This window comes from Plectrocnemia conspersa, unplaced genomic scaffold, assembly GCF_051122295.1.
Source record: "Plectrocnemia conspersa isolate PC_06_02 unplaced genomic scaffold, ASM5112229v1 ptg000014l, whole genome shotgun sequence".
In the NCBI taxonomy this organism is placed as follows: Eukaryota; Metazoa; Arthropoda; class Insecta; order Trichoptera; family Polycentropodidae; genus Plectrocnemia; species Plectrocnemia conspersa.
Window position 1 is genome coordinate 29131194 of NW_028277178.1, and position 25877 is coordinate 29157070.

Consider the following 25877-nt stretch of genomic DNA (forward strand, 5'->3'; position numbering starts at 1 on the left):
TTTCCCGCGGGAGACGAATGAAACGCAAGCGTGGTACAAGATCAGTCGTTTATTAATCGTAACACGGCTACCGGACTAAGCTTATCGTCAATGTCGCAAAACAACAATGTCTAACTTACGCGCTAGTATAAATATAGTATGTATAATCGATAAATAAGTTACTATCACAGTGAGTTGTATTTTACGTTCGCTCTTCGCCGCTATTATTGTCGACGGAGCTAGACTTGCGATTTTTTACCCTTTGACTTTGTACTCGTTTCGTTTCGTTTCGATGCGAAACGTTATTGCTAACTGATGGGGACGCAGCCGCGGCCGGAGGGGTCGGGCGCCTCCTGTCGGCGATAGTCGGGCGGGGGCCTCGCCTGCGCCTCGTTCTCGTACTTGCACCGCTTAAATCGACCGTACAGAGACGAATAGGGCAGGTTGTAGTGGATCGCCGCCTGGTTGATCGACATCTGACCGACCCTGAAAGCGAAAGAGCGGTAGATAGGGATTCGAAAAGATGGAAACTACCGCGACCAACCTGACTGCTTCGAGCGCCTCGCCCATCGCGTCCTCGGACCAAGGCGTCGGATTAGAGCGCGACAGCTCGATGCCCTCGCGCTTACATCGGCCGTAGAGAGTACCCGTGGGGATGCCGAACTCGGTGGAGGCCCTCTGCACCGAAGAGTGGCCGGAGCGGATGGACTGCAAAGCTCGCTCCAAATCGCCCGGCCTCCAGGCGGTCGGAGCGGCGTTGAACGGCGCCGCTAATCGTATGCCCTCTCTTCTAGCAATTTTATATAGCGTGCTACTCGGGATGCCTAAAAGTGTGTATATATATATATCTCAATAAAATCTCGAGAAATGGGGAGAGGAGAGGAGCGCTCACCGTAAGCTTTGCTGGCCTTGTTGGCCGAGATGGTGCCCGTGCGCAGGGCTCTCAGCGCGTCGTGCAGGTTGCCCTCGCTCCACGACTTGGAAGGTCCCTCCTTTTTGGGCGTATCGATGCCGAGACGGTGCGCGCGCTGCCACAGCGTCGTCGAGGGGATGCCAAAGGCGGCCGAAGCCTTGCGAGAAAACGAACGGGAAGTGAGCTAAAAGCCGCGAGGAGAGAGCTACGGCGTCGGACAGACCTTGGTGAGACTCATGTCGTGGTTGCGCAGCGCGTCGAGCGCGCTCTCCATGTCGCGCTGAGACCAGGTCTTAGGTCCGGCGACGGGCTGACCCTGCGCGGGTCGGAACCCGTCCGGCGGCTCCGCGTCGGCGACTTCGTCCTGGCGGATCTCCTGGGAGAGACACAGCGACACCGAGAGGAACGACGACGGGGGAAAGCCGTCGTCGATCGGCTCGCCCGGAATCAGCCGGAGCAGGTCCGAAGCGATCGCGACGTCGTCGTCTCGAGGCTCGAGCACCTGACGAAAGCCGTCATCGTCGCGCACCGGGGTGGCCGCCGGCGCCGCCGGATCCGCCAGGGGGTAGTCCGCCTCCACGGCCTGGGGGGACCGCAGCTCGCAGGAGGAGCGGGTCGAGCAGGACTGCAGCCGGTGCAGCAGCGGCGGGAGTCGGCGGTCGGGGGAGCGCGCGGGAGCCAGCGTGTGCATGGCGAGCTCCGCGCGCTCCTCCGCGGCCTCCGCGTGACCCGTCATCCCGCCACCGCGGCCATCTCCAGCACCTTCCGCGGCGCGCGCCGTCGCGAGAGTGAAAGCGCAGGAGCCGCCGACCCTCGGGGCGGGGAGGCGCCGGCGCGGGCCCTCTCCATTGATTTTTTACGGCGCGTGCCTTCCCGCCGCCGCCCGATTGATTTTCCCGTTTTTCTTTCCGCCTCTCCCTTCTTCTCCCGGAACTGCGCGCTCTCGCGGGGGTGGGGGGGGATCGCGGGAAAGGTGCAGATTCAAACGCATACTCGTTTTATATTTCAATATTTTTTTATTAAAATGTAATAAAATGCATACAGACGCGGAGGCGGCGAGACGCGTTAAAGTGATGCATATAGACATTAAAATATATATATATATAAAATAAACGTAAAAAATAAACAAGACACCGCTCCGGTCCTACGCGCAAAAACGATCCTTCGCGGAGACTCGCGTCCGTCTAATCGTAAATGAGAATCCTCGCACCCTACTTTCGTAATAAAACTAAGCGTAATAAATGCAAAAAACGTAAGAGTAAATAAAGCATCGTAGAAAAGATCGAGCGAAAATTAAAAATGACTGTATACGGAGTAAAATGACTGCCGCGGAACGTCCTCCGGGGCGAGATAAATGCAAAACTCCTCCTCGTAGCGGGTGTATATATATATATATATATACAAAAATGTATAAAATTAAAACTAAAACATATGTCTATAAAACGTATGCATATATGTAGAAAAATACACTAGCGTCTTTACGTACTAGCCTAATAGTAACACATGAGACGTTTCATAATCGTCGAGTATTATCATACCGCGGAAATAATGGAACATGCTATATATGGCAAAGAGTCGCCGTATCTCCAGCGCTAATTTCACTAACTTAAATTCGTAATCGTACTGGAAAGGCACTGCGGTTAGGAATCTATAGTCACAGCTGCGACGGCGCCCGATCCGTAGCTGCCGACCGGTCGACGCGCGGAGATCTCCGGCGCTAAATGGTCAGGTTGTCGGCGCGGAGCTCCGGCTCCGGCTTGACGTACACCTTCTCGCGGTGCATGCGCTCCATGTGGCGGGCGATGTGCATCTTTTGCTTGGCCCGGTACACGCAGTGCGGGCACTGAAACTGGGGTTCCTTGCCGCACTCCCACTTCTGGTGGTTCCTCAGCGACGACTTGAGCTTATAGACGCGGCCGCAGTCGGGGCACGCGAACCCGCCCGCCGAGACGGGCGAGTCGCTCTCCCGCGGCGACGCGGTCGCCGGGAGAGCCAGCCTCGCCGACCACTGTTCCCACGACAACCCTCCGATCCGGGTAAAACTCACATCTTCAGCTGAAACGTAAACATTCACGCTTAATGATTGTTGCCGGAGCGACGCTACTGATGAAAAACGAACGGGGAGCCGTCGTCCGTCGGCGCGTTCCGTCGAAGGGACCGAACGCGGCGACGGACGAGCGGCGGTGCGTTTAGGCGATGGCGGCGGCGGTGCGATAGGTGCGCATGCATTACGCGAATGTTATATTAGTCAACGATGGATGTACGCTTTGCGATTAGAAGCGAAAAGTGTTCACAAGACGACTAGACACAACACAACGACAACAAGGCGAACGGTAGTAGAAATAAAAAAAAACAAAACAAAACAAAAATAAAAACATTTATTACTATGTCACCGTACAAGTATGTTAGGTACAAACACGAAACCGATGGTGATCGTAATATTTATATAAAATAAGATAATGAATAAAAAAAATCTCAAAGCCGGACGTCCTAGAGATTCTTACCCGGCCTCCTTCAGCGGCTGCGTCCGAAAGCGACAAAGACCTGAAGAAAAGTTGTCATCGGTTAGAACGGAACGATCGACGCGATACGGTAAGCGCCCCTCTGGCCGCGTCCGCATCTTACCGTTTCGTTCGAGACGGAATATTATTCGGGTGTGCGACTGGAAGAGAACAAACAACCTCGAGTGTGTTTTCAACATGTTTTATTGAACAGTCAAACCGATGCACCCAAACGATGCGCGACATCGCGCACCGTATCGTTAACAATAACCAAAAAGTGCGATAACAAACAATATTTTTCGAGTAACGTTCGAGCGTGTATATATGAGAATAAACTTACACTTATGTTATTTGAAACTAATCGTAAATATAATATATTATATATAAAACATAACTCTCTCAACAAAACAATATCAATAATATTATCGTTATATAAAAATATATAAATTAATCTTTGTTAAGTGCATAAAATTTGTAATAAACGAAAGACAAAACAAAAAAAACTATGAAAAATAAAATATGATAACAGAGCGAAAACAAAAACATCCGTGTTCCTTTGGCATTTAGAAAAAATATAAAAAAAAACATCTCGCATATAAAAATATTTAAAAAAAAAAGAAAAATTATTCAAAACTTACTATCGCATTCGAAGAAAAACCTCAAAGGAGATTCGTTCGAACCGACGGAATATCGATACAAAACTTAAGATAAATTATTGCATGAAGAGTGGAATCCGGAGGAAATACCATGCGTTCAGTCTTACATTTTTTTCTCGAGCTTCTCTCGATAACAAAAGTGCCGACGGATAACTTACGAACCCCGACGCGCGTCGAAGACTACAATTAAGGAATGTTCTCTCTCACTCGGTACGTTATTAATAATTAAAATAGTATATGTATAACATTTATATTAGGTATTATTACAACTCTCTTAAAATATAAATAGAATATATTTTCTCTGAAAATATAACAACGTTCACGTGTGTATATATATAATATATGTATATAAATATATTCCTCGTAAAGATTTGGTTCAAAAACACTTTGGCAATTTTACAAAATCGAAATAGAAAAAATTCTCCGAAGACTCGGCGGAAGGATTAGTACTTGATGGACTGGTTTTCCTTCTTGGTTTTCCTGAGTTTCGTGTCGGCGAAATTAATCCACTGCTGGTTGTGGTGTTTGCGCACGTGCACGCCCAGGTTGCCTCTCTGTTTGGCTCGGTACGGACAGTACGGGCAGGCCTGCGTCGGCGGCTTGCCTCCGCATTCGACGCTCTCGTGGCGGCGCAGAGTAGACTTCCATCTGTAACGCTTGCCGCAGTGGCGGCAGACGAACTGCGGAGGCGGCTCGTCCTCGGCGACGACGCCCCGCCGACTCGCCCTCGCGGCGGCCCCTTCTTCTTCGCCGCCGCTGTACAACAGAGAGCCGTACACCTCGGACTCGTCGGGCAGCAGAATGTCGTCGAAGTCGTCGTACTCGTCTTCCGAATCGGGCTCGCGCTTCTGAACCGCCGCGAGCTCTCCCTCGTCGCCTTTGACTATCACGTTATTGTTCTGGGACAGGGCACCTTGGAATAATTTACTTTTCGCTGTGGCCAGCGGGTTCGAATCCGAATCGTCCGCGGTTATACCGACGGACGGTCGAGTAACGATAGGTCCCGTCTCCAAAGATGCCACACCTGCGAGATAAAAAGTATATCAACAAGCTTCTCATGGAGAGCGCGGAACAACGACAACGCGGAAATATCAACGCAAGAAAAATTACAAAAATAAAAAGCCATGACACAAACTCGAATTTATTCGCAACGTGTACGTCGATAAACGGCAAACGGATATACGAAACAAAATTAAACGGTCGTTCTCTATTCGACTTTACGTAAATCAAAATAATAACGTCATGCACCATGCAAGTTAACTTTTAGTGGGTAAAATAAAAAAGAAACTCGACATAAGCTGGAAGTAAAGACATTACGTGTGTGCGCAGTCGACGCGAGTCCGCCGAGATCGCCGTTCGCGTCCTCTTCGAGTCTCTCCTGAAACGACACGCGCACCGTGTGATGAGTCGTCTCTCGACGCATATACTCACCCTCTCTTTCGCTCTCCGGGGCCGGGATTCGCAAATAAAAACATACTTTCGTCGAATCGTCTCTTCCAGTTTATTATTCTTATCCAAGCGACAATGTATAAAAATTACAAATTCTATAAAACGGGTAAGGCACATGATTCCGCTTCGTTTCAGTCTTTGCACGTAAACAAACACATATAAACTATATACCATCTTACAAAACTAACTATAAAAAGCGCTTCAAGTGTCAAAAGTGGGCGCACGTGTATAATAATATAATATATAATATGATTTTCAAAAAATATGCATAATATAATGATCGTTAGGCACGAGCGTCGACCGCATTATTCCGAGCTGCGGCTCCTCGAGGATCGACCGGGCGCAGCCTCCCGGACGAGATCCCCGTGCTTCTTATCGATGTGCCTCTTGAGCTCGTTTCTTCGATGATTCCTATGTGGACAATGCGGACACCCGTACTGCGGCTCTCTGCCGCACTCTAAGTTTACGTGTCGAACCAGGTTCTTTCGCGCGTTATAAGTCCGCTGACACGTGGGACACGTGTAACCGCTCTTGGTGACGAACTGAGCGCACGGCAGCGTCAGTTTGAAATTCGGCGGAGCGCTCTCTTCTCCCCGCTTTCCTCCCGCGATCTTTTTAACGATCTCGTCCTTCTTTACATCTGTTAATAAAAAACACCGATTGTAAAACAAAAACACTCACATATATTCATATATGCTAAAGGTATGCGTCCGACGATGAAATTTTAGAATCGGTATTATAGCGCGACGACGGTCCCGAGCCGGTACAGATCGTGAGACGGTTTTTCTTCGAGCCGCGAAAGCGCAGCAAAGCTTGTCGTAGATAATGCGCACAATTTTCGACATCCGTTCGCGCTTAAAAGTACACACGCACTGAATCAGCTCATATTCAATATCTCAAATTATCCGTAGCTTGAATATAATGAACAATACTCATAAATCAAGATGTAAAAAATAAAAATACGCATCGAAAGACATTCACGAAATTCAATAAACAAATTAAAACCTTTCACTGTTAACAATTGTACTGTGATAGTCGAATACAATATTGACATTTAAAATAATTATAGAATAAAGTATAGGAAAAACTTCAACATATATAAAATTTGGAGGACAGATTTGACCATTTCTGTTTTTTCTGAATACACTGTTTTAATGTACAACAAAAATTTAGCCACAATGAAACGATTATAGCAGCTTTAACGTTGCTTTATTATATTTTTCCTGCAAAATCTATCAACATTTACTTTTGGCAAAATACTCAAAAATGTTTAATAATTGATTATAGACTACGTTACTCTAAATAATTATAAATTTTTAAACTTTAATATTGCTAGAATTTTTTAGCATAAGCATTATTTATGTTTTTGTCTTAACACTTAAAGCGCCGTAATCCGTTTAGCATGCTTTTTGGGGACTAGATAGATCCTACAGCCGGACGGACGCATGTTAACATGCTTTTATGAAACTCGATCTTTAACAGACTTTTACTGACATCTTTGATCATTATAGAGCACCAAAAGAGATTAATTATATTTTAGATAGTATATTCTTCTAACAGATGTCGTTATTATAATTCTTTCCATACAAAATTAAATAATTAAAAAAAAATTAAGTAGTTCGAGATTTTGTTAAAATTTTTTTTTTTCAAATGTCCTTCATACTTATTCTAAATCGGTTTATATAAATGTCACACCAATGGCAATGACTTAAGGAATTTTACAAAAGTCGACAAATATTTTGCATAAATTGAATATTTACGACCGAAAAGCTCTGATTGATATTGTATTTGGCGAGTGCCCACGCCAACTTTTATAATTATTAGTAGCGTAATTTTAGTAATATGACAATTAGAAAATTGGGATTATTTCGCACTTTTTTCGATCACGCGCAAATATGCCGGCTGAACGTTTGTTTTTTCGCGCAAAAGTACGGCGCTTTAGGTGTTAACATCAACACAATTTCCCTAATTCTACTTTAAAAATCTACAATTACAATCTAGAGCACAAAACTTAAATGCAAAGCTTTAAATTAATTAAATACATACAACGAATCAAAGACAACCATAGCACATATAATTGAAAATTATTTTTGAATATATCATCGAAGCAAAAGTGAAGAAAATTCAATATTTTTGAAATAATATTGCCATATGTTAACGACAAAAAGGAGCAAAGCTGTTGTAATGTAATTTTCCTTTATCTTCATACTGACAAGTTCAAGCTTTTAGACAACATATTATTCATTAGCCCACTAATAAAAAAACTTGAAATAAAAGACAAGCTAGAACAAATTTGCCAAAAACACAAACAATTCAAGGTGCACATCTACAAAAAATAAAGTAGTGCTGACTTTTCTATCCTGCCTACACAATAAGCATTCATAATTTTTATGCACAAACAACATTCAATTTCAGAAATAAATAATTGCATGTTCTAATAAAAAATTACCACATAATTGTTACAAAAATAAATTAATTTAAATAGGAAAATGTGCCGAGATATTTTTATTTCATCAAAAAGTTATCCGAGAGGCGATTTGAATAAGGATTTATATGTATTACCTGGTATGTATATAGTTCCCTTTCTTCCGTGTAACATAGATTTTTATCTTGTAGAGATTAACTGTCAGCACAACAGATGAGCGGTGAAAATAATTATTATTCAGATTGATCATATCAAATTAGATTTTCCTAATTTCTAGGTCGTAACATATGTTTTAAAAAAATATTAACGTAACTCATCATAAGTATTAATACTATATATGTATAATAAAATTTAAATATTTATATTCCTAGCATGTGATGCTATTTAATTGCTGAAGCAAGGTTGAATAAGCCATTAAAGTAATTTAAATATAAAGTAATGATATTAAAGATTTTAAATAATTCAAGTTAATGATAACTGAAACAGTGAACCTTCACTCATCAGAATTCATAAATTTCATAATATTTGTACTTGTTAATAAATAACCTTGTCGATCATTTGCTAATATTCAAATAAAACTGTCTATGAACAAATATGTTGATAACACATTAGTAATTACGATATTAACTTTTAGATTGTAATATACGTAAGTTTTATACTACCGCTTAAAAATTTACGACCAAAAACACTTAATGTATTCTTGATATTTATTAAAAATAATAATTGATAATTGTTCAAAGATTGCAATACAAGAATGTACAAAACTACGTAATAATTTCATGATAATATTTGATCTGAAAGATTCAGAATAACTACATCATAAAACTAACTGAAATTCCCTCTGATTGCTATGGTATAACGTTGATTATTAGAATCTGATCATACAGAATATCTAAAAAAAAAATATTACGAGCGTTAAGTAAGAAGAATATATTGTACTGTGATAAGCAGAATCAACATTGGACAACGGATGATTACTACAAGGGCATTTAGTCTAAAAAATACAAATTATTTCGACATAAACGGATAATTTTCACCAGAGAAAAAAATTATTTCGCCTGTACTGTGGAAACTTTTAGCATGGAAGTGATTTGGTAGTTTGGGTACGATTGTTTTTACATTGGGGGTCAAATTTTAATGAAAACAAAAATAAATGTTTTAAAACGTGGATTTTTTTTAACCATGTGGCAAACCGGTTGAAAAAAAAAGTATGATTACGATCCCACACTGGAACATTCTTACACATAAAATTCACATATAAATCTTATTAATAATATTCCAATTATACGAATAGTGATGACAGTGTACAAGTATTAGGATCGAATGCTACGCGAAGAGTGATCCGATACTTGGTTTCCGTTAAAAGGTATACCATTTTTTAGAAATTCTAAAAATTTGTGTTCACTGTTGATCACAGAATAAAATTGTCCACTTTCTTCCTGGAAAAAATTCAAACATAGACTGGTCCGATTTGGGAGCTAAAAAGATTATTTGAGGGCTAAAAAACAGGTCATCCGAATCAAATTTTAGTATAACTTGAAATTCATTTGTTGTAGTATTATATCATACGAAGAAAAAAAACATAAAATATTAATGCATTCACTGAAACGCACTCGATTAGAAAATAAACGGATACAAGATCTAATTCGACTTTGTTCCACATCGTCAGATGTATTGGGAAAGGAATATCAATACGTGCTATGATTTGGTATCAAAGTCCATGATGCGTAATAGGTTTGAATTTAAAGTGTACCGATATTCTGAATCTACACCACAAAAAAAGTTACTTAAAAGAATAAGCCACATAAGGAATGATGGTTGATTATTGAATACTACATTGACAGTTTGACTACAAACAATTTTTTAAATCTAAACCCATACGATACACAACTAACAACTACGAGAAGGTGTGACCCACAACAATAAAATTGTTTGGATGGAACTATACCAAGGATCTACGAATATCATTCACACAAAATACAAACATTTGAGACTTGAAATTAAATTTTTCATTATTTCGTTAATTTTGTAACAATCTGTATATTTAATCTATTAAAATGTTAAAAAAAATATCTTAACTTTGAGTGTACTTTCGATTATCCGTGTGGATTACATATTATTTTATGAATTAACTCTTTGGTTACATCGCCTTTTAATATCAATGTATACATGACAAAAAAATGTGATTTTCCTCTGAAGCAAATACTAAACACAGCCCATTAAAAGATCAAGTACCATTTGTGTTGTACATAAAAAAAGATCTTCATGGCGTTCTTTCACAGAACATTTAAAATATTGCAAGTATTTTTTCTATAAAATTTTTAGTTTTGTTTTGTAATTCTCAAGAAGTTTTTTTATTCTGTTATACAATTTGAATTTTTTTATTTTTAAGAAATTGTGTTTTTAATTTTTATTTGTGTAATTTGTAAGGCTTTTAATTTTTTGGGTTATTAAAGTTTTTATGTAATTAGTGAGATTATTTTAATGTAATTTGTGTCAAATGTGCTTTTTTCGTGTACCATGTTGTCCCATTAGTCTGCGTTTTTTTCTTACATTTGCAATAACGTATAACTTTTTATAAATTAACGATAATTTCACTATTCTTTCGGTGTTTGTTTACAGTAGTCGTATCAATGATGCTATTTAGTAACGGGATATTTTTTGTTTCGATATTTTCAACGTTAAATCAACAATGGCAATGGAGATAAAATAATCTGTTGAGCTATATTATGCTCTATAAGTTTCAACTGGGTCATAATGCGACAATAGCAGTTAAAAACATCTGTATTGCATTGGGCAGGGAAACCATTCAATTTAGAAAGTGTCAAATGTGGTTCTAAAAATTTCGTTCCGGGAATTTTGACATTGAATAGCCACGTAAGGGCAGGTAGACACTTAAAAAATTAGGAAAGGTTAATTTGCAGAATATGCATATTTCATAATCTGAAAAAAATATTTTACAAAAACAAATATAAAAAACGGCAAGATCTCTTGCTTCCAAAAATACATTATTTTTTAAACCAAATACAAAAAAATGTAATATGTGGAGAATAATTGAAGAAAAAGATCGAGAATATACAATTTATAAAGTATTACACGTTTTAATTTTTAACTCGCTACACCTTAAAAAATAAAGACTTGTGGAACAACTTGATAAATAATTTGTAGTTTTATTTATGTAAAAATCTTAACAGAATCATAAAATGCAGTAATTGAAATTCATAAACCTGCCAAGTCACATATCCGTGTCAATTTTACACAATAATTAATTAAAATACATATAACATATTTTAAACCACTGATGCACATAAAGTTTTCATATTTGAGCATTATGATGTCATCAATGAGCTAACAATGATCGTTGTTAGCCATTCTCGCTAGTTTCACAATCAAAAATATATCATTGTTTAGCATCCATAGGGTTAATGTCCATGGACTGTTGATAATAAACAGACTAGTGATAATTTGCATTATCGGCGATTACTATATTCACTACATATCATAATAATGGGGCAATTTAATAGGGAATTATTTTAAGAGATATGTGCATTTAAATAAATACTTTGTTCCATAAAAGGAATTGTATTGTATTTATGTAAGGTAAATTTTCTGAAAAGGATTCGTTGCAGTTATTCATAGGGTGTTCACTACTCTGACCAATGCTCGCTCGCACTTAATCTGTCCAACAGTAAATCACAAACATTTTATTATACATTGCTCATTTAAATTATCCTCAAAAAATATTTGACTAAAACAGCAAAAAACATCAATGTCTTGCAACAAACTAGACCCTTATTTGATTTGTAGTGAAAAGACTCAAGAGTATAAAAAATAAAAGATTTAGAATTAATCGTTCCACAGGAGAAAAAAAATTGATTTAGAATTTGAATAATCACGCATGTTCAAAGTGACAAATTTTAATTTGCAACGACATATTCGTGAAATGAATCACTTAACTACCACTCAACGTCTTAAAATTATTCAACACAAATAAGTATCGAAATTTACAGGAAGATTATCGTACAATTTGCAATGTAGCGAAAATATTTGAAGAGACTGGAAGCGATAGAGCAGCAGGAGGTTGATGCTGATTTTTAAAAGAAAATCTTTTCTGATGATGCACATTTCCACCTATCTGGGAATGTTAATAAGCAAAATTGCCGCATATAGAGCGAGGAAAATCCTCGCGTGATTCACGAGAGACCAAAAAGTGTGTTTAGTGGGTCATTGTGCCTTATTTTTTTGAAAATAACGAAGATCGGACTGTAACAGTCGACAGTGAGCGCTACGGGTGCATGATAACCGATTATTTTTGGTACGAAATCGAAAATATTGATGTGGAACACACGTGGTTTCAATAAGTTTTGCGCGAAAGTTCCCAGGTCGCATTATTTCACGTTTTGATAGACAGCAATTGGCCGCCAAGATCATGCGATTTAACGCCGTTGGATTATTTTGACAAACTCGATACTTAAGAGCACCTAAAAACAACATCTGTCAAATTATAGCTGAGATACCACCTGAAATGTATGTCATCGATGATTACATTGAAAGGATCAGCTGCTGCAAAAGGTCTAGAGGCGACCATTTAATTGATATTTTTTAAAACGTGACTATTGTGTCAAAGTATTAACCACGCAAGCATGTGAGCTGCTTCAGACATGTTGTGAATTCTGTGAATCTGAATTGGAATATCTGAGATATGCGAATTAATGTCAAATTGATAAAGAAATCATCAGTTGGTCTACAATTTAAACGATCTAGGATTTCAATCTCTCGGAAAGGAAAAGGATGAGGATACAAGAGTATTACATTGATCAATCGGAACATTGATATGAATAATAACACTAAGGTAAATTCGTTTGTTGTAAACATTCGGATAATCGAGAGTCCACCATATGTTAATTTTGTAACAATTGTATATTTATGAAGTAAATTCGTTGGACTCGGGCGGGTGAAGTGCACACTTATAAACTACCTACGGCGATTTTACAAATAATCCCTCGATCCCGCAATCTAAAAATAATCATGCACTATGTCGACGTTTAATAAATAAAAGAATACTACCTCATGTCCGAAACGGACGGAGAACCTACCTTGAATTACCTCGCCGTTACCATATTCTCCGAGGACGACGGAACACTCCCGACGAAAGAAACGCGAACGCGAAAGCGAAGAGAAGTCGGACGGAGCGTTTGCGAGGGCGTTCTTACCTTGGGAGTCGCGCGGTCCATCTCGTGGTACGCCGGTGTCGTCTCTGGATCTGTTGTCGGTCTGCCACGCATATCCTGGAAGGCGAACGGAGGCGGTGAGCGTACCGAAACGGTCGAAATGGAAGGTTTAAGGGCGTATACCTCTGTCGGAGCCGTCGGACGGACGGCTGGCACCCGGCTGCTCCCCGTCGCTGTCCATCTCTTCGTCTACGGTCAGGTCCTCGACGGAGTCCTCGTTGCCTTCGACGTACTCAGCTTTGGGTTCTATGGGTCCGGGTGATGGGGGTAGTTCGGGGTCAGGTTCAGGTTCTGGGGCGTCGAAGCAGTCCGCGGCGGCAGCGGGAGGGGTCGGATAGCGGGGGCGAGAGTCGGTGGGGGAGAGCGAGGGGCGGCGCCTCTTGCGCTTGCGGCGCGCGGGGCTCTCGGAGCCCTCGCGGGAGCCGCGCCCCTCGGGCCGGGGGCTCGGGGGACGTTCTTCGTCTGGACGCGCGGGCTCGAGAGGCGCAGGTTCTTGAGGTTCGGGACGAGCGAGGGGAGGGGGAGGCGGCGGGGGCTTGTTGTCGGAGAGGCCTTTGATTTGGAGCGACTCCGCAGCTTTGAGCAGAGCGCCGAGCTGATCCTGCGAGATGTTCACCTCGCCGCGGTACATGTAGTCCATCATGGCGCGCAGCTCGGCGAACTTGACGTCCTTCAGGATGATGATAGGGTGCTTGTCATACTGCTGTCCGAGAACGGCCTGCAAGTCGAAGGTCGGAGACGGTGTTGAAGACGCGAGCTGGCGTTAGAGAGAAGAGGAAGACTCACCTCGAAGTAGGGACTGCAAGCTGAGAGGACGACCTTGTGCGCGTTGAGCGTGCGCCCCTCCGCCGCTAGGGTGCAGTCCACGTGGACGCCCTTCTCTAAGAGGGTGTCGAATACGGATATGAGGGTGGATTGATGGTTGTTCCACCGCAGGCAGAACTGCTGGTCGTCCTCCATGGCGGCGGCCGTCTCGCCAATGTTGCCAACTGCCACGCGACGAGCGTCACGCCGCCGAGTTGCCAACGCAACGGCGGTCGAGCGAGTGCGACGTTGTCGGCGCTAACTCGCCCTCGCCGACGACGCGATACGAAAGGCGCTAACCGGTCGCGAAATGAAAGGCGCTATTTTTGTTTGTTATAAATCGTGTTTATTGGTCTAGTTGTACTATGCAATTCATATTTGGCAAACTAAACTCGGGTACATAATAATAATGTATAATTAATTATCTAGTCGCGGCTCTCGCGCAGGAAGGCGGCGTACTGCTCCTCCGTCATGAGCTCGTCGAGCTGGAGGGGGGCGGAGAGCTTCAGCCGGAAGAGCCAGCCGTCGTCGTAGCAGGAGGAGTTGATGAGCGAGGGGGAGGCCACGACCTTGGGGTTGCTGAGCAACACCTCGCCGGAGACGGGCGAGTAGAGTTCGCTGGCCGCCTTGACGCTCTCGAGCGCGCCGCACTCCTCTCCCCGCTCCAGGCGCGCGCCCCGGTCCGGCAGCTGCGCGAACACCACCTCGCCCAGCGCCTCCTGAGCGAACTGCGACACCCCCACCACCGCCTCGTCGCCGTCGGGACTCTCGCGGCGCACCCACTCGTGCTGGGCGGAGAACCTGCGCCGCGTGCAGTAGGAGCGCACCAGCGCCAGCGCCCGGATCATGACTGCGACCGGCCGCTGCCGCTATAAATATAATTCGCTACTCGTCGTAAGGCACTCGGTTTGTTCGGTCGGCGCGCGATAACGCGGGAGGTCGCGCCGACGGCCCTCGAACGCGACCCGCGATAGTCTCGGTTCGCCGACTATCGGTAGGGCGCCTCCCACGCCGCCGCCGCCGACGCCGTCGCCCCCGAGAAGCGGCCGATCTCCGTCGAGCCGAACGCCTGGCTGAAGGCGGGCAGGGCCTTGCGCTCCGCGGCTTCGGGCGGCCGGTGCGGCTGTCTTCCGTCGACTCCGACTTCGTCTCCTCGACGGACGCTCTGAAACCGAAGCTTATATTAGCCATCGCTTCTGACGGTTTCGAAACAAAAAATACAGAGTGTCCGAAATGTCATAATTCCGAATTATATTTATAAAATTACAACTTTTTTTCGTTTCATTTTATCATCGCACCTGAGACTTATTTTTCAATTTTTGTTACGGATAAAAATCGACACCTACCCACAACTTTTGCGACATTACTATAGCATACAATTAACGGATGGAGACATTTTTTAGGATGAAATAAAAACATTGATCATCACTTGCACTTTTACGCAAATTAATAATATTTTTTTTCAAAATATATGTATACATAAGTTTGAAAACTACATTCGCAGCTAGGTACACTAACCTGATAATACTTTGTCGAAACTAACAGAAAGTTGTAAAAATACTTGTATTTTCACACTGAAAAAATGAATTAATGCCATTTATTACTATATACAAGACTAATATTACTATAGTTTTCACTATATGGTGTTAAACGTCAGGTACCTATAAAATGTAAAGCTTATTCTGCTGACGTATTGAATAAATGATCCTTGAATAGTAAGATGGAAAAGATTTTGAAAATATCAATGGGCACTAATTAACTCTTATCGTCTGGGAAAAAATAAGCTCGGGAGCTAAAAAAATAGTTTTGGAAATTTTATGTTTTTGTTTGATGAGGACAAATTGCTGCAGGAGCTAAAAAACGTCATTTCGGAAATTTTTACTTAATGAGGATAAAGCATGAGACATTGTCACGGGAGCTAAAAAAAGGTCAATTCGATTTTTTTTGTTTATTAGGGGTGCTACGGAAGCTATAAAAAAGAGTCACTTCGGACATTTTTTTTCAGAAGAGCAAATTTTTTAAGGAGGACGTCTGGTCACCTTATAAAAAGATCAAAACGTATTTTTTTACACACGCATGGAGATCGTAAAACGATACGTGAAAGAGCCATAAATTTAATTTAGCCTACATTAGCTCTGTAATAAACCCACTGACGACTGAAATTTAAGATGCTACTGAATCTTGGTAAATACAGTGGAACCTCGCTTAATGAGAAATTCGTATAACGAGCAAAACAAATTGTGAAAAACTTACTCGCCTAACGAGTGACGAGGAGAATACCAGATTGTGCCAAAAACGTTTTTTAATAAAGCATGTGACCGTAAGATATTTAGCTATCATTGATTAACTAGCTGTCAAACTTCCTGCTAGGCATTATCGTATTTTATATTGATTCATATGGTGAAAATGTTTCGCGTTACGAGTTAATTCTGGAACGAACTATGCTTGTTAAGCGAGGCACTTTAGTAACACTGACGTGACGATTACTGGGAAAGTTATATTTTTTAATTCATGCAAATTCTGCTTAGATACGAATCTCAAAAGCCGCGTCGAAGCATATACATGTAGAAGATTTTCATAAACAAAATTTTAACATGCTGAGCAAAATGTTTAAGTTTATTTATTTTCTTGTAATATCAGTCATTCGAACGAGCAGCAAACACAAAAAATAGATGCAAGCGTATTTCTTTCATTTTTTTACAAAGATTTTGCTTAAATATTTTTTTTTATCAGAATCGCGAAAATATTTTTGCGGTCTCTAAAGAAATTTAGATTTTAAATTTAAATATTTTTTAAAATTTTGCATTTTTTTACTTGTGTACGAGTTACGAATTACTTTTGATTTTATTTTCTTCGTATTAATAAAAAAAACTTTCAATGTGACATATTGTCAAAAATAATTTATAAATAAGTTCAAAATAAAATAACGCCATTTTAAAAATGTTTTAAACTGTAAAATATATTGTAATAACTTTTTAAATATATATATATATATAGATAATAATTTTACATTCATTAAAAAAGGATTGTATTGAAATTTAACGGTATATTTTTGATGTTAGCACAGCAAAGGGTTAAAAAAATATTATAGTAGAGCGACTCGATGATAGTCTCATGGTCACTCTCTTCGCCTCGTCGCTCTTATATTCTTTGTTCTGTGGCTACCATACAGTTGCTATCGCAGCTGCTTTTCAGCGTTAACCTACATATTTTTGGGTCTTTTATTAGTAATGTTTTAGTACCATTTTAGCAGTACTGTTACACTGACTATATACCGTACAAATATTTTTAAAGATAATACTGCTTTCTAATGTATCTTCCTAAAAATAGATGACATAATTGTCATCCTGTATAAACATAATACGAAATATGTTAAGTAATTTTTGCGAAATCACGGATACAAATTATATGACACTATTAAAATGTAATCACCTTATGATACATAATTGGTTTTAAACGAAATTGGATTGTGTCAACATTTTAACTAATCACTATTTGCAAGGAATGAATTTTCCTATGATAAAAAATTAACTCTTACAATTTTTCCCATTGTACATTTAACAAGACTGATTTATGACTCGAATGACACCAAAATATACATATGCACATATACACGTTACTATTTAAATTATTTAACTCTATTGTAGTTTTTACAAGCCGGAACTGTATTCGGAATAGACTAAAGCTGTTTGCTCTAGTCTTTTCCGAATCATACTATAATATTGTACAAACATCGTATTAGATGTTTTTCATTTAGTCGTTTTAAACTGATAACATTCATAAGATTGCTATTTTTATAGTCTTCAATATCTACAAACTTTTTTTCTAGCATAGATTATCGCAGAAGAGATGACACTATTTTAATTTGTTCTCCGATTGGAAGTTGTAGTGATACGCTCCGGAACATTGTTATTGTTACATACGTTATTGACGTCATTTTAACAAACTTCATATTTACATAAATAAATATTTGTATTAAATTGAATTCGAGACTGTTCTATTCGTAAATATTTAAGAAGTGGCGCCGGAACAGACGTTATCACACTTTGCAGAAGGACTTATTTTATGGTTCCACGAACGCTACGACGCTACGCCGATAATTTGTAGTAAAAGACCTGATTGGTAAAAGAATGTCTTATTGGAATCCTTTTCAAATATGAGTTTATATGTTTGTACATATCAGTGGCACTTAATCCTACTAAACCAGAAGATAGAATTTCACATAATTAATTTCTAAAAGATTATGACAGTATATTTATTTTGACTTGAAAAATAATATATCCATATAGATAGCATATCCATATTTAAATTATGTATATCTTCGAATTTTATCATGTTTTGGAAGTACAAATTTGTTTAAGTCTTTATTTTTAAATATTAAATTTTATTGATTTATTGATAATCACCTTGATGACTGTTTGCGTTTTGATACTAGTAATTATATTACTAATGTGTTCCAATGTCAAAGTTTAAAGATACTATTTATAATTATATTTGCTTTAATATTTGGAACATTCACACAAGATAAATACATTTTAAAAATAGCAGTATTTTTTATAGTTTTGTTGATGGTTTTGAAAAATAAATAAATGTGGTCAAATTCCTTTAAGAATCTAATAAAAAGAAGATTTGTATTTTTTTCTCTGCTAATTTAATTAAACTCTTAGTAGGTTTAATAAAAAGTTAGTAATAAAAATAAATGATTAATTAATACATTAAATTGGTAGTATTTATATTTATTTATGACTGAATATTAATATTTCGTGCTATTTTTCTTTGTTAGTAAAGCTTTATCGGTGGTAAAAATATAGTACGTTTTTTTATATTTGACAATTAAAAATAGGAATTAAACCTAAAGTCGTAAAATATTTAAAGACAATTGAGCAAAAACAGACAAAAATCTGGCTATTGCTTTTACTGATGTGTTATGGGACCATATATAATAATAATATTAAACAGTGCATAGAGAAAAATTTACCCCTTAAATATGAAAAACTATGTATCAAAATGGACATCTAACACTTTTACGGTATCACGATAAAACGCGCACCGACAATGTACATGGCAGACGTTTCATGCGACAGAGCGTTCACGAACAAAATGTTAAGAGAGCAAAACGTTCAAGGACAAAATGTTGACGTGACATAATATGTGAAAGTTTTAACGTGGAAAAGACTTTTACATAGTACTGTATATCGTAATAATCATATATATACATAGATGCTATTAAAATTAAAATAAAGAAGCAACATTTTAACGCAAAAAGGTAATATTTATATTATATTCAACACAATAAACATATATGTATTAAAGCATAAAATATTTTTTTAACTATTTAAAAATGTATAAATACAGCTACTTACATAATGTGAAAATTTGGTTATTTAACTGCTGAACATTTAATATAAAAAAAATATTTTTATTGTTTGAGAACATAATTTTGAATTTGCCCAGAAAAATACATGTCATTTAATTGAATTGTTATGCATTTTAATCAACCCTAACCTCCCCCCCTTCTCTGGAAAAAGGTGAAATGACGTTCCTTAATTCTAAACCAGAAATTCTTGGACTATACCTCAAAAAAAATCTCGAATCTGTCCCTTATATATTTTTTTGAAATACTATGTTATTTCAGTAAAATCATTTTCACCGGTAGATATATATTTTTACCAATGAAAATATAATTTATCTGGCATGTGCTAGTAAAATTATATCATTTCAACTTTTCCATACATTTATATATTTATCATAATCTATAAATGTTACAGTGAATGTGAATTTTTTAGAAAAAGTATATTTTTACTAGTGAAGTCGAAATACATTTTCACCAGTAGATATACATACATTTCTACTAGCGAAAATATAATTTAACTAATAGCCCCTAGTTCAACCAGACCTAACCTACACTTATTAACCAACCCTAACTTGAACTAATGAAAATTTAATTTAATTTATTTTAGTTTTATTAGGTGAAGTCCAAAATCAACTCACAGACAGACACCGCATCTCACATATTGCTCTATGGTTTGCCTGCACTTCGATATTATACTGTGCTTTAAAAATATGATAGCTATCCTTACCGATATTACTACAGACTTATTATTTAGGAATATTGGTTAAAATGTATTCAAACCGAATTTTGATCAATAGGAGGGCGCAAAAACAATTATCACTTCTCAGAAGACAAAAATTCACGTCAAAAGCAATAAAATCGTGTCGGTGCCGTTGCAGTGGGAACGCTCGGTAACGAGCGTTCCCACTGCAACGGCGACGGCGCGATTTTATTGCTTTTGACGTGGATTTTTGACTTCTGAGAAGTGATAATTGTTTTTTGCGCTCTCCTATTGGTCAAAATTTGGTTTAGATATGCTTTATTCGATTTTTACTTATTGTAATTTGTAATATTGTTATAAAACGTCTAAAACTAAGCGTTTCCACTGCGACGGCGACGGTACGCTTTTATTGCTTTACCGTGGATTTTTTACTTCTGAAAAGAGATAATTGTTTTTGTGCTTGTCTTTTGGTTAAAATTTGGTTTAGATATGCTTTATTCGACTTTCACTTATTGTAAGTTGTAATATTGTTTTTAAATAACCGAGCGTTTCCACTGCAACGCCACGATTTTATTGCTTTTGACGTGAATTCTAAACAGGAACACTTGAATTTGGCCAGAAAAATGCATATCATTTAATGAATTACTATGAAATTTAATTAAATTGAAATATTAAAAAAAAAAACGGTTACTGACTAATCAATTTTTCTCCCTCCCCCCTCTAATAATCCATTTAAATATATGTGTTTTTTTATAATAATAATATATGATTCAGTCATAAGATTTAAGATTTTGTGCATAGTCGTATATCATTAGTTTCAAATTTTCAATATTATTTAAGTATAAACAATTGAATTTGAGGTTATTCATAAATTCAAATAAAGCTCTTCAGTCACTCTTTTACACCTCGAATACAAAGTAAGTCCTGTAACATATATTTTAATCGAACCGTGGGCCGTAGTATTAAAACCCCTGTGATGGGAGAAAATTAATGAATGAAATGCTCGTATTATATAAATTTTATTTTAAAACGCGATAAAGAAACTACTACGACATACGAAGATGTGCAAAAACATGCCTATTCGCTGATCGTACGCAATTAAATATCATTATTCATGACAAAATTAAAAAATATAAACACTAGATTAATTTAACAATGTGCGCAGAAAACGAAACAATTGCGCAAACACTGAAAACAAACAAAAGGTAGTTTAAACGCAAACGATAAAAACAAAACGAACATTTCGAAACATCCGCAAACGCGACAAAACGATTTCGAATTCGTAATTACATATTTATCTGTGGTAATCGTACGAACACGTCATAAGTTTGACGACTAAATCGAGTTTCTAACTCTAGCTTTATGTCAAAAGCTATGAAATATAATACTTTCCCATTTCCAATAATAGACAAACTTTTTTCTCGGTAAAATGTAAACTAACCCATTTTATTTAAAGCAAAATAGGTGAGTTAAATCATAGACCAGCGTTTCTCAAACTTTCAGAACCTCAATAGTATTTTTTACAACTCGTCGATACGTATTTTCAGAATGAGCAAAAAATATTTTTTTTAAAAGACAAACCACTGACTTCTGAAAGAAATTGCCTTTATACTTTGAATCTTTATAATAATCTTATAAATTCAAATCTCACTAATCTTAATAGCGTATTACATAAAAATATTGACATGTAATTATTCTTACCTTTTTTTATAAAAAGTAAGAACATTGAAAAATTTCTCACACTACACCAAAAAAATCGTTTTAAATCATATATTAAATAAATTGCAACATTGTTTGAAAGTAAAATAAATATTATTTACTGAAAATGTTGCAATGAAATTATGGCCATTTTACTAAAAAATTTAATCTGGAATATTTATAAACTGCTTATTATTGTTGTATTATATATTATATAGATCTACTTTAATTTAAAAAAAAAAATGATCATATTACAAATGTACATATACATATCATATATATGTAGATTGTAGACATCTATGAATATATAAATAATAATTTCCGAATTAATTCAGCCAAGTTTAAAACCATTATTAAATAATTAATTATTTATCACGCAACTAACTAAGCATACTACATTACACACGGATTTGTGTGTTTTTATAATATGAATACAAATAATATTATAGATTCTAATCTCACAAATCCTAAAAGGGTATTATTATTCAAAAGTATTTATATAGGTATATCTTGAATTTTAAATACTGAATTTTCTCACTCCTCAGCCACGTAAGTTTTAAGTGAAAAGTTGTTTTTCCTAGAGTGTGAATATTCTTCGAAACTTATCTAAAACTATACATATAAACTATGTACGTATACGTATACAACGTAGTTTGAGTTAGTTTTTCCTTCGGGATCTCAGAATCTCAGTTTATTTTAAACTATTTTATATTTCCTGATATGGTTTGTGAATGTTTTTCATTTATTTTATGTTTTATATAAAAAAATATATGTTTTCTAATTTATTTATATTTTATATAAAAACTCATTGTAAAATAAGTTTAATATTTAATAGAAAAATCATATTTTTTAATATTAATATGTATTACATCAGTCATAAATAAGGCTTTCAAACAGTTAAAACTGTTTTTCGATCATTTAAAAAAAATTAAACTATCTTTTTTTACTTTGTTTACCAGTTTTTACGAAGAATATTATTTTTTTCTCAAAAATTATAAATAATGTACAAAATTAATCAATTAATTCCTAAGCGAAGTGACAGCGATAAGAGTCTGCCTCACAAATTTAAGGCATCTTAACATCCAAAAATTTTGCAGAATATAAAGTATCAATAAATAACCTTTTTGCCAAAACATTTTCTGATGATTGATGACTTAATAAAACCATTCATATGGACAATGCGCTGAAAAAAGTTATGAAATGATAAAGTAATTAGTTTTGTATAATTTTTAGTTTATTTTAATAATTGTAGTTACATGATTATCATATAGCTAAAAAATAGAGATATATACTTTTTTTTTTAATTTTCAGAATCCAATAAACAAACTTCTGTGCCGAAATATCGTTCGATTATTAAGAATTTAGAAAAACTATTAGTAACTACAATGCGCTGAAAGAAGTCATGAAAGAATCAACTAATAATATCAAATCTGAAGACATTGGACTTCATAAGGTAGTGTGAAAATATTTTATATTTTACGTAGTCTGTTATCTAAAATAGTAGTAAGATTAAGTAATCGTTCAGTGGCTATTTATTGTATGGTTTTAGTTATTTTAGTTAATTTTGTTTATTTTATTACATAAGTTATGTTTTTTTTATTTATTTGTTTTATTATACAGTATTATATGGTTTTAGTTAATTTGGTTTATTTTATTATACAATTGTAGTTACACGATTATTAAATAACTTGAAAAATTTAAAATAGAATTTATAACATCTTTTTTATGTTTTTTTTTTCCTGTAAAATTCGGTTTTTGTGTATTTGAAATAATTAACCGTTTCGCTACTGTTTCATATTATTGTATTTGTAAATATTGACTATTATATATTGAATAAACCAGCTTCATTGCAAATTCTCATATTCTCAAGATAAGCACGGATATAATAAATGCAATCCAAGCCTTCCGAAATTCTTGTAAATTAATAATACATACTTGACAGGCCATGAAAGCCAATTTATCTTTGCAAAATTACTAATAATCGTATTTATTTATTTATCAATAAATAAAATAACAAATGATACAACAAACATTTGTTTTATACATAGTCATAAAAAACTTGTTAATTTTACGTTAATTTCAATAATTATTTCTGATATTATTTATTTATTGTTATTTTATATTGCATTTATAGTAAATTATAGAAAAAAATCGGTGATTATTGCTCTGATTTATTTTACTACTTGTTTGTATTATTATGTTATTAGTATGTTAGTATTCAATTTCGTTAATTAATTTTACATTTGTATTATATATCATTTAGGTGTTTTGGATTTTTTTAATATTAAAATATAGGCTTTTAGTATTTAAAAAAATGAATACAAAATATTTTTTTGTTATGGTAATTTCTTTAGTAGTCTTTAATTTATTAGTATTATTTTCTATGTTGAAATTATTTTTAAAAAAATAGTAAATAATTATACTGTTTTGAATTTATTTTTTCTTCAGTTATATATGTATGTAAATATATAACTATCTGGTGTACCTCAGTGAAAGTTTGACCACCGTACATGTACGGCGATACTCCTCAAATATAAATATATAATAAAATAAACAAAATTTATATAAAATTAACAAAAAATATCTAAAACCTTACACTGCCATACAATTAAAAAAATACCATTAGAACGTATTTAAGAAAATTCAGTTTGAATTCCACGAAAAACGATCGGTGAAGCCCTTCAAAAGGCGGTGCTAGGCTACGCGACGGATTAGAGATGTGAGCGTACAGGTTATCGGTCTCGACCCCCCGGTTGACCCCCTTCCACTCCCACCTCCTCCTTATAGATAAGCGCGCAGATAACCTCGCAAATTACAAACAAAATCAGGATGCGCCGTCATAAGTGCGTCCGCCGCAATGCGATAATTTGCAATAACGCACAACTTCGTTTAATTTTATTGTGAGAGAATATATAGAGGAGATTGATAAGGCGTTCACCTGGTAATAGGTCCAGTCGGCGCAGTCTCCGTAGTAGGGGCGCGCCTCTTCTCCGTAGTCGGGCAGCTGAAAGAGAAAGTATCGTGAAAATCGCGATCGATCGCGCCCCTTAATGAGCGATATGGATCGATCGGAGAGCGGAAGGGGCGGCCGAAAGCCACCTGTTGCTCGGTCGGCGTCTTCCAAGTTCAAGGACGGCGAGAATCTCGGCGAGATCTCGCGAAGCGACTGCGCCTCGCTATCGACCGCCTCCTCGACTACTAGGTCTTCTGAATCCGGAAAAGTGCGCTCACCGATCTCCTGTGGCAGAACGCCCTGCTGGGATCTCCGACTCCGTAGGGGTACTCTGCGAAAGGGGAGCGCGACGCGTCTTCCGCTCCGAGCGCAGGAGACACCTGTTGCGCCTCTCTCGCTCTGGCCGCTTGCTGCTGCTGCTGCTGCTGCTGTTGCTGCTGCTGTTGTTGTTGCTGCTGCAGTTGCAGTTGCTGCTGCTGCCGGTGCCTCAGGAGCTGGTGCTGCTGCTGCAGTCTGTGATACTGGTAGGCGTCGAACTGCTGTTGCTGCTGCTGCTGTCTGTGGAAGGGATGCTGCTGGACGACGTGGCTCCTCTGGCGGTGGACCCTGCGAGGAGACGACGGCGAGGGATAGGCGTCGCCGTAGAGAGAGGCGTAGGGGAGCGGAAGGGCGGCGCACATAGGCGCGTACCGTCCGTAAGGCGGACAGTAGGGCGCGGACGAAGCTGCCCGCGCCCCCGACCCGTACTCGTACTCGCAGCAGTCCATCTCGGAGTCAATCGGGCCTCGACATGACGGCGAGCGGGAAGCGCGGGAAAGCGGAAGAGCGGAACCTCACAGCGGACGACGGCACCGGTCGAGAGCCGCGTCGCGAGTGTAAACAGCGTCGGTGCAGTCGGCCGTCTCCGCCCTCGGCCCGAGCCCTCTCCTCGCCACCCTGCGATCGATCGCCCCCATCGCCCCCATCGCCCTCGTTCCCTTCCGCGTCCAAGCGTTGACCTCGCGCTAGACTCCTCGACAGCCTCCGCTCTCTGGCGGGGAGCACCTGCGTCGATGCATCGATCGACCTACTTCGACCGCTCCTCCTCCCCGTCGGCGCCGTCGCAGCCGCCCAAAGCAACAAGTGATCGAGGCGATCGAGCGAGAGGGAGATGCGCGAATGCGCGCGAATGTGCGATCGATGCCGCAGCCTCTTCCGCCTACGCCGTCGCCATAC

General features: G+C 38.0%; 4 protein-coding genes across 10 annotated transcripts; all 4 read right to left on the reverse strand.

Moving 5' to 3' along the window:
- Positions 1-31: 31 nt before the first annotated feature.
- Positions 32-1895, reverse strand: psq (BTB-domain-containing protein pipsqueak). 2 transcript variants are annotated; one of them, XM_088203321.1, is made up of 4 exons: positions 1116-1895; positions 872-1049; positions 524-803; positions 32-465 (listed from the first exon to the last, which is right to left on the reverse strand). In XM_088203321.1, the coding sequence occupies exons 1-4, from the start codon at positions 1626-1628 to the stop codon at positions 288-290; spliced, it is 1149 nt and encodes a 382-aa protein (XP_088059447.1). In that variant the 5' UTR covers positions 1629-1895; the 3' UTR covers positions 32-287. The 2 variants fall into 2 exon arrangements, with proteins under 2 accessions (XP_088059447.1, XP_088059448.1); XM_088203322.1 differs by having other exon boundaries at positions 872-1007; positions 1116-1802.
- LOC148226732 (longitudinals lacking protein, isoforms A/B/D/L-like) lies at positions 1889-14155 on the reverse strand. 5 transcript variants are annotated; one of them, XM_088203317.1, is made up of 5 exons: positions 13941-14155; positions 13278-13872; positions 13137-13211; positions 5367-5427; positions 3580-5073 (listed from the first exon to the last, which is right to left on the reverse strand). In XM_088203317.1, the coding sequence occupies exons 1-5, from the start codon at positions 14112-14114 to the stop codon at positions 4974-4976; spliced, it is 1005 nt and encodes a 334-aa protein (XP_088059443.1). In that variant the 5' UTR covers positions 14115-14155; the 3' UTR covers positions 3580-4973. The 5 variants fall into 5 exon arrangements, with proteins under 5 accessions (XP_088059441.1, XP_088059444.1, XP_088059440.1 ...); XM_088203315.1 differs by lacking the exons at positions 3580-5073; positions 5367-5427 and adding an exon at positions 1889-2947; XM_088203318.1 differs by lacking the exons at positions 3580-5073; positions 5367-5427 and adding an exon at positions 3255-3436.
- A 126-nt stretch (positions 14156-14281) lies between these two features.
- ppl (glycine cleavage system H protein, mitochondrial) lies at positions 14282-14806 on the reverse strand. Its single transcript, XM_088203325.1, has one exon. It carries the CDS (start codon positions 14804-14806, stop codon positions 14384-14386), a length of 423 nt encoding a protein of 140 aa, XP_088059451.1. The 3' UTR covers positions 14282-14383.
- On the reverse strand, positions 14282-25539 carry LOC148226733 (uncharacterized). Of its 2 annotated transcripts, none has more exons than XM_088203323.1 (3): positions 24941-25539; positions 24648-24713; positions 14282-15123 (listed from the first exon to the last, which is right to left on the reverse strand). In XM_088203323.1, exons 1-3 carry the CDS (start codon positions 25427-25429, stop codon positions 14947-14949), a joined length of 732 nt encoding a protein of 243 aa, XP_088059449.1. In that variant the 5' UTR covers positions 25430-25539; the 3' UTR covers positions 14282-14946. The 2 variants fall into 2 exon arrangements, with proteins under 2 accessions (XP_088059449.1, XP_088059450.1); XM_088203324.1 differs by lacking the exon at positions 14282-15123 and adding an exon at positions 24294-24513.
- Between the last annotated feature and the right edge of the window lie 338 nt (positions 25540-25877).

What these genes read in the sequence shown, in the direction of transcription:
- LOC148226733 (XM_088203323.1), bottom strand. Translation starts at nt 25,429, where the DNA reads ATGGACTGCTGCGAGTACGAGTACGGGTCGGGGGCGCGGGCAGCTTCG. An exon ending in CGTTCTGCCACAGGAGATCG is followed by an intron (nt 24,714 to 24,940) that starts GTGAGCGCACTT and finishes TTTCTCTTTCAG; the next exon opens with CTGCCCGACTACGGAGAAGA. An exon ending in CCGACTGGACCTATTACCAG is followed by an intron (nt 15,124 to 24,647) that starts GTGAACGCCTTA and finishes CTTCGGTTTCAG; the next exon opens with AGCGTCCGTCGAGGAGACGA.
- LOC148226732 (XM_088203314.1), bottom strand. Translation starts at nt 14,114, where the DNA reads ATGGAGGACGACCAGCAGTTCTGCCTGCGGTGGAACAACCATCAATCC. An exon ending in CTTGCAGTCCCTACTTCGAG is followed by an intron (nt 13,873 to 13,940) that starts GTGAGTCTTCCT and finishes TTCGACTTGCAG; the next exon opens with GCCGTTCTCGGACAGCAGTA. An exon ending in TGGACCGCGCGACTCCCAAG is followed by an intron (nt 5,074 to 13,136) that starts GTAAGAACGCCC and finishes TTTATCTCGCAG; the next exon opens with GTGTGGCATCTTTGGAGACG.
- psq (XM_088203321.1), bottom strand. Translation starts at nt 1,628, where the DNA reads ATGACGGGTCACGCGGAGGCCGCGGAGGAGCGCGCGGAGCTCGCCATG. An exon ending in CAAGGCCAGCAAAGCTTACG is followed by an intron (nt 804 to 871) that starts GTGAGCGCTCCT and finishes ACACACTTTTAG; the next exon opens with GCATCCCGAGTAGCACGCTA. An exon ending in GAGGCGCTCGAAGCAGTCAG is followed by an intron (nt 466 to 523) that starts GTTGGTCGCGGT and finishes TTTCGCTTTCAG; the next exon opens with GGTCGGTCAGATGTCGATCA.
- ppl (XM_088203325.1), bottom strand. Translation starts at nt 14,806, where the DNA reads ATGATCCGGGCGCTGGCGCTGGTGCGCTCCTACTGCACGCGGCGCAGG.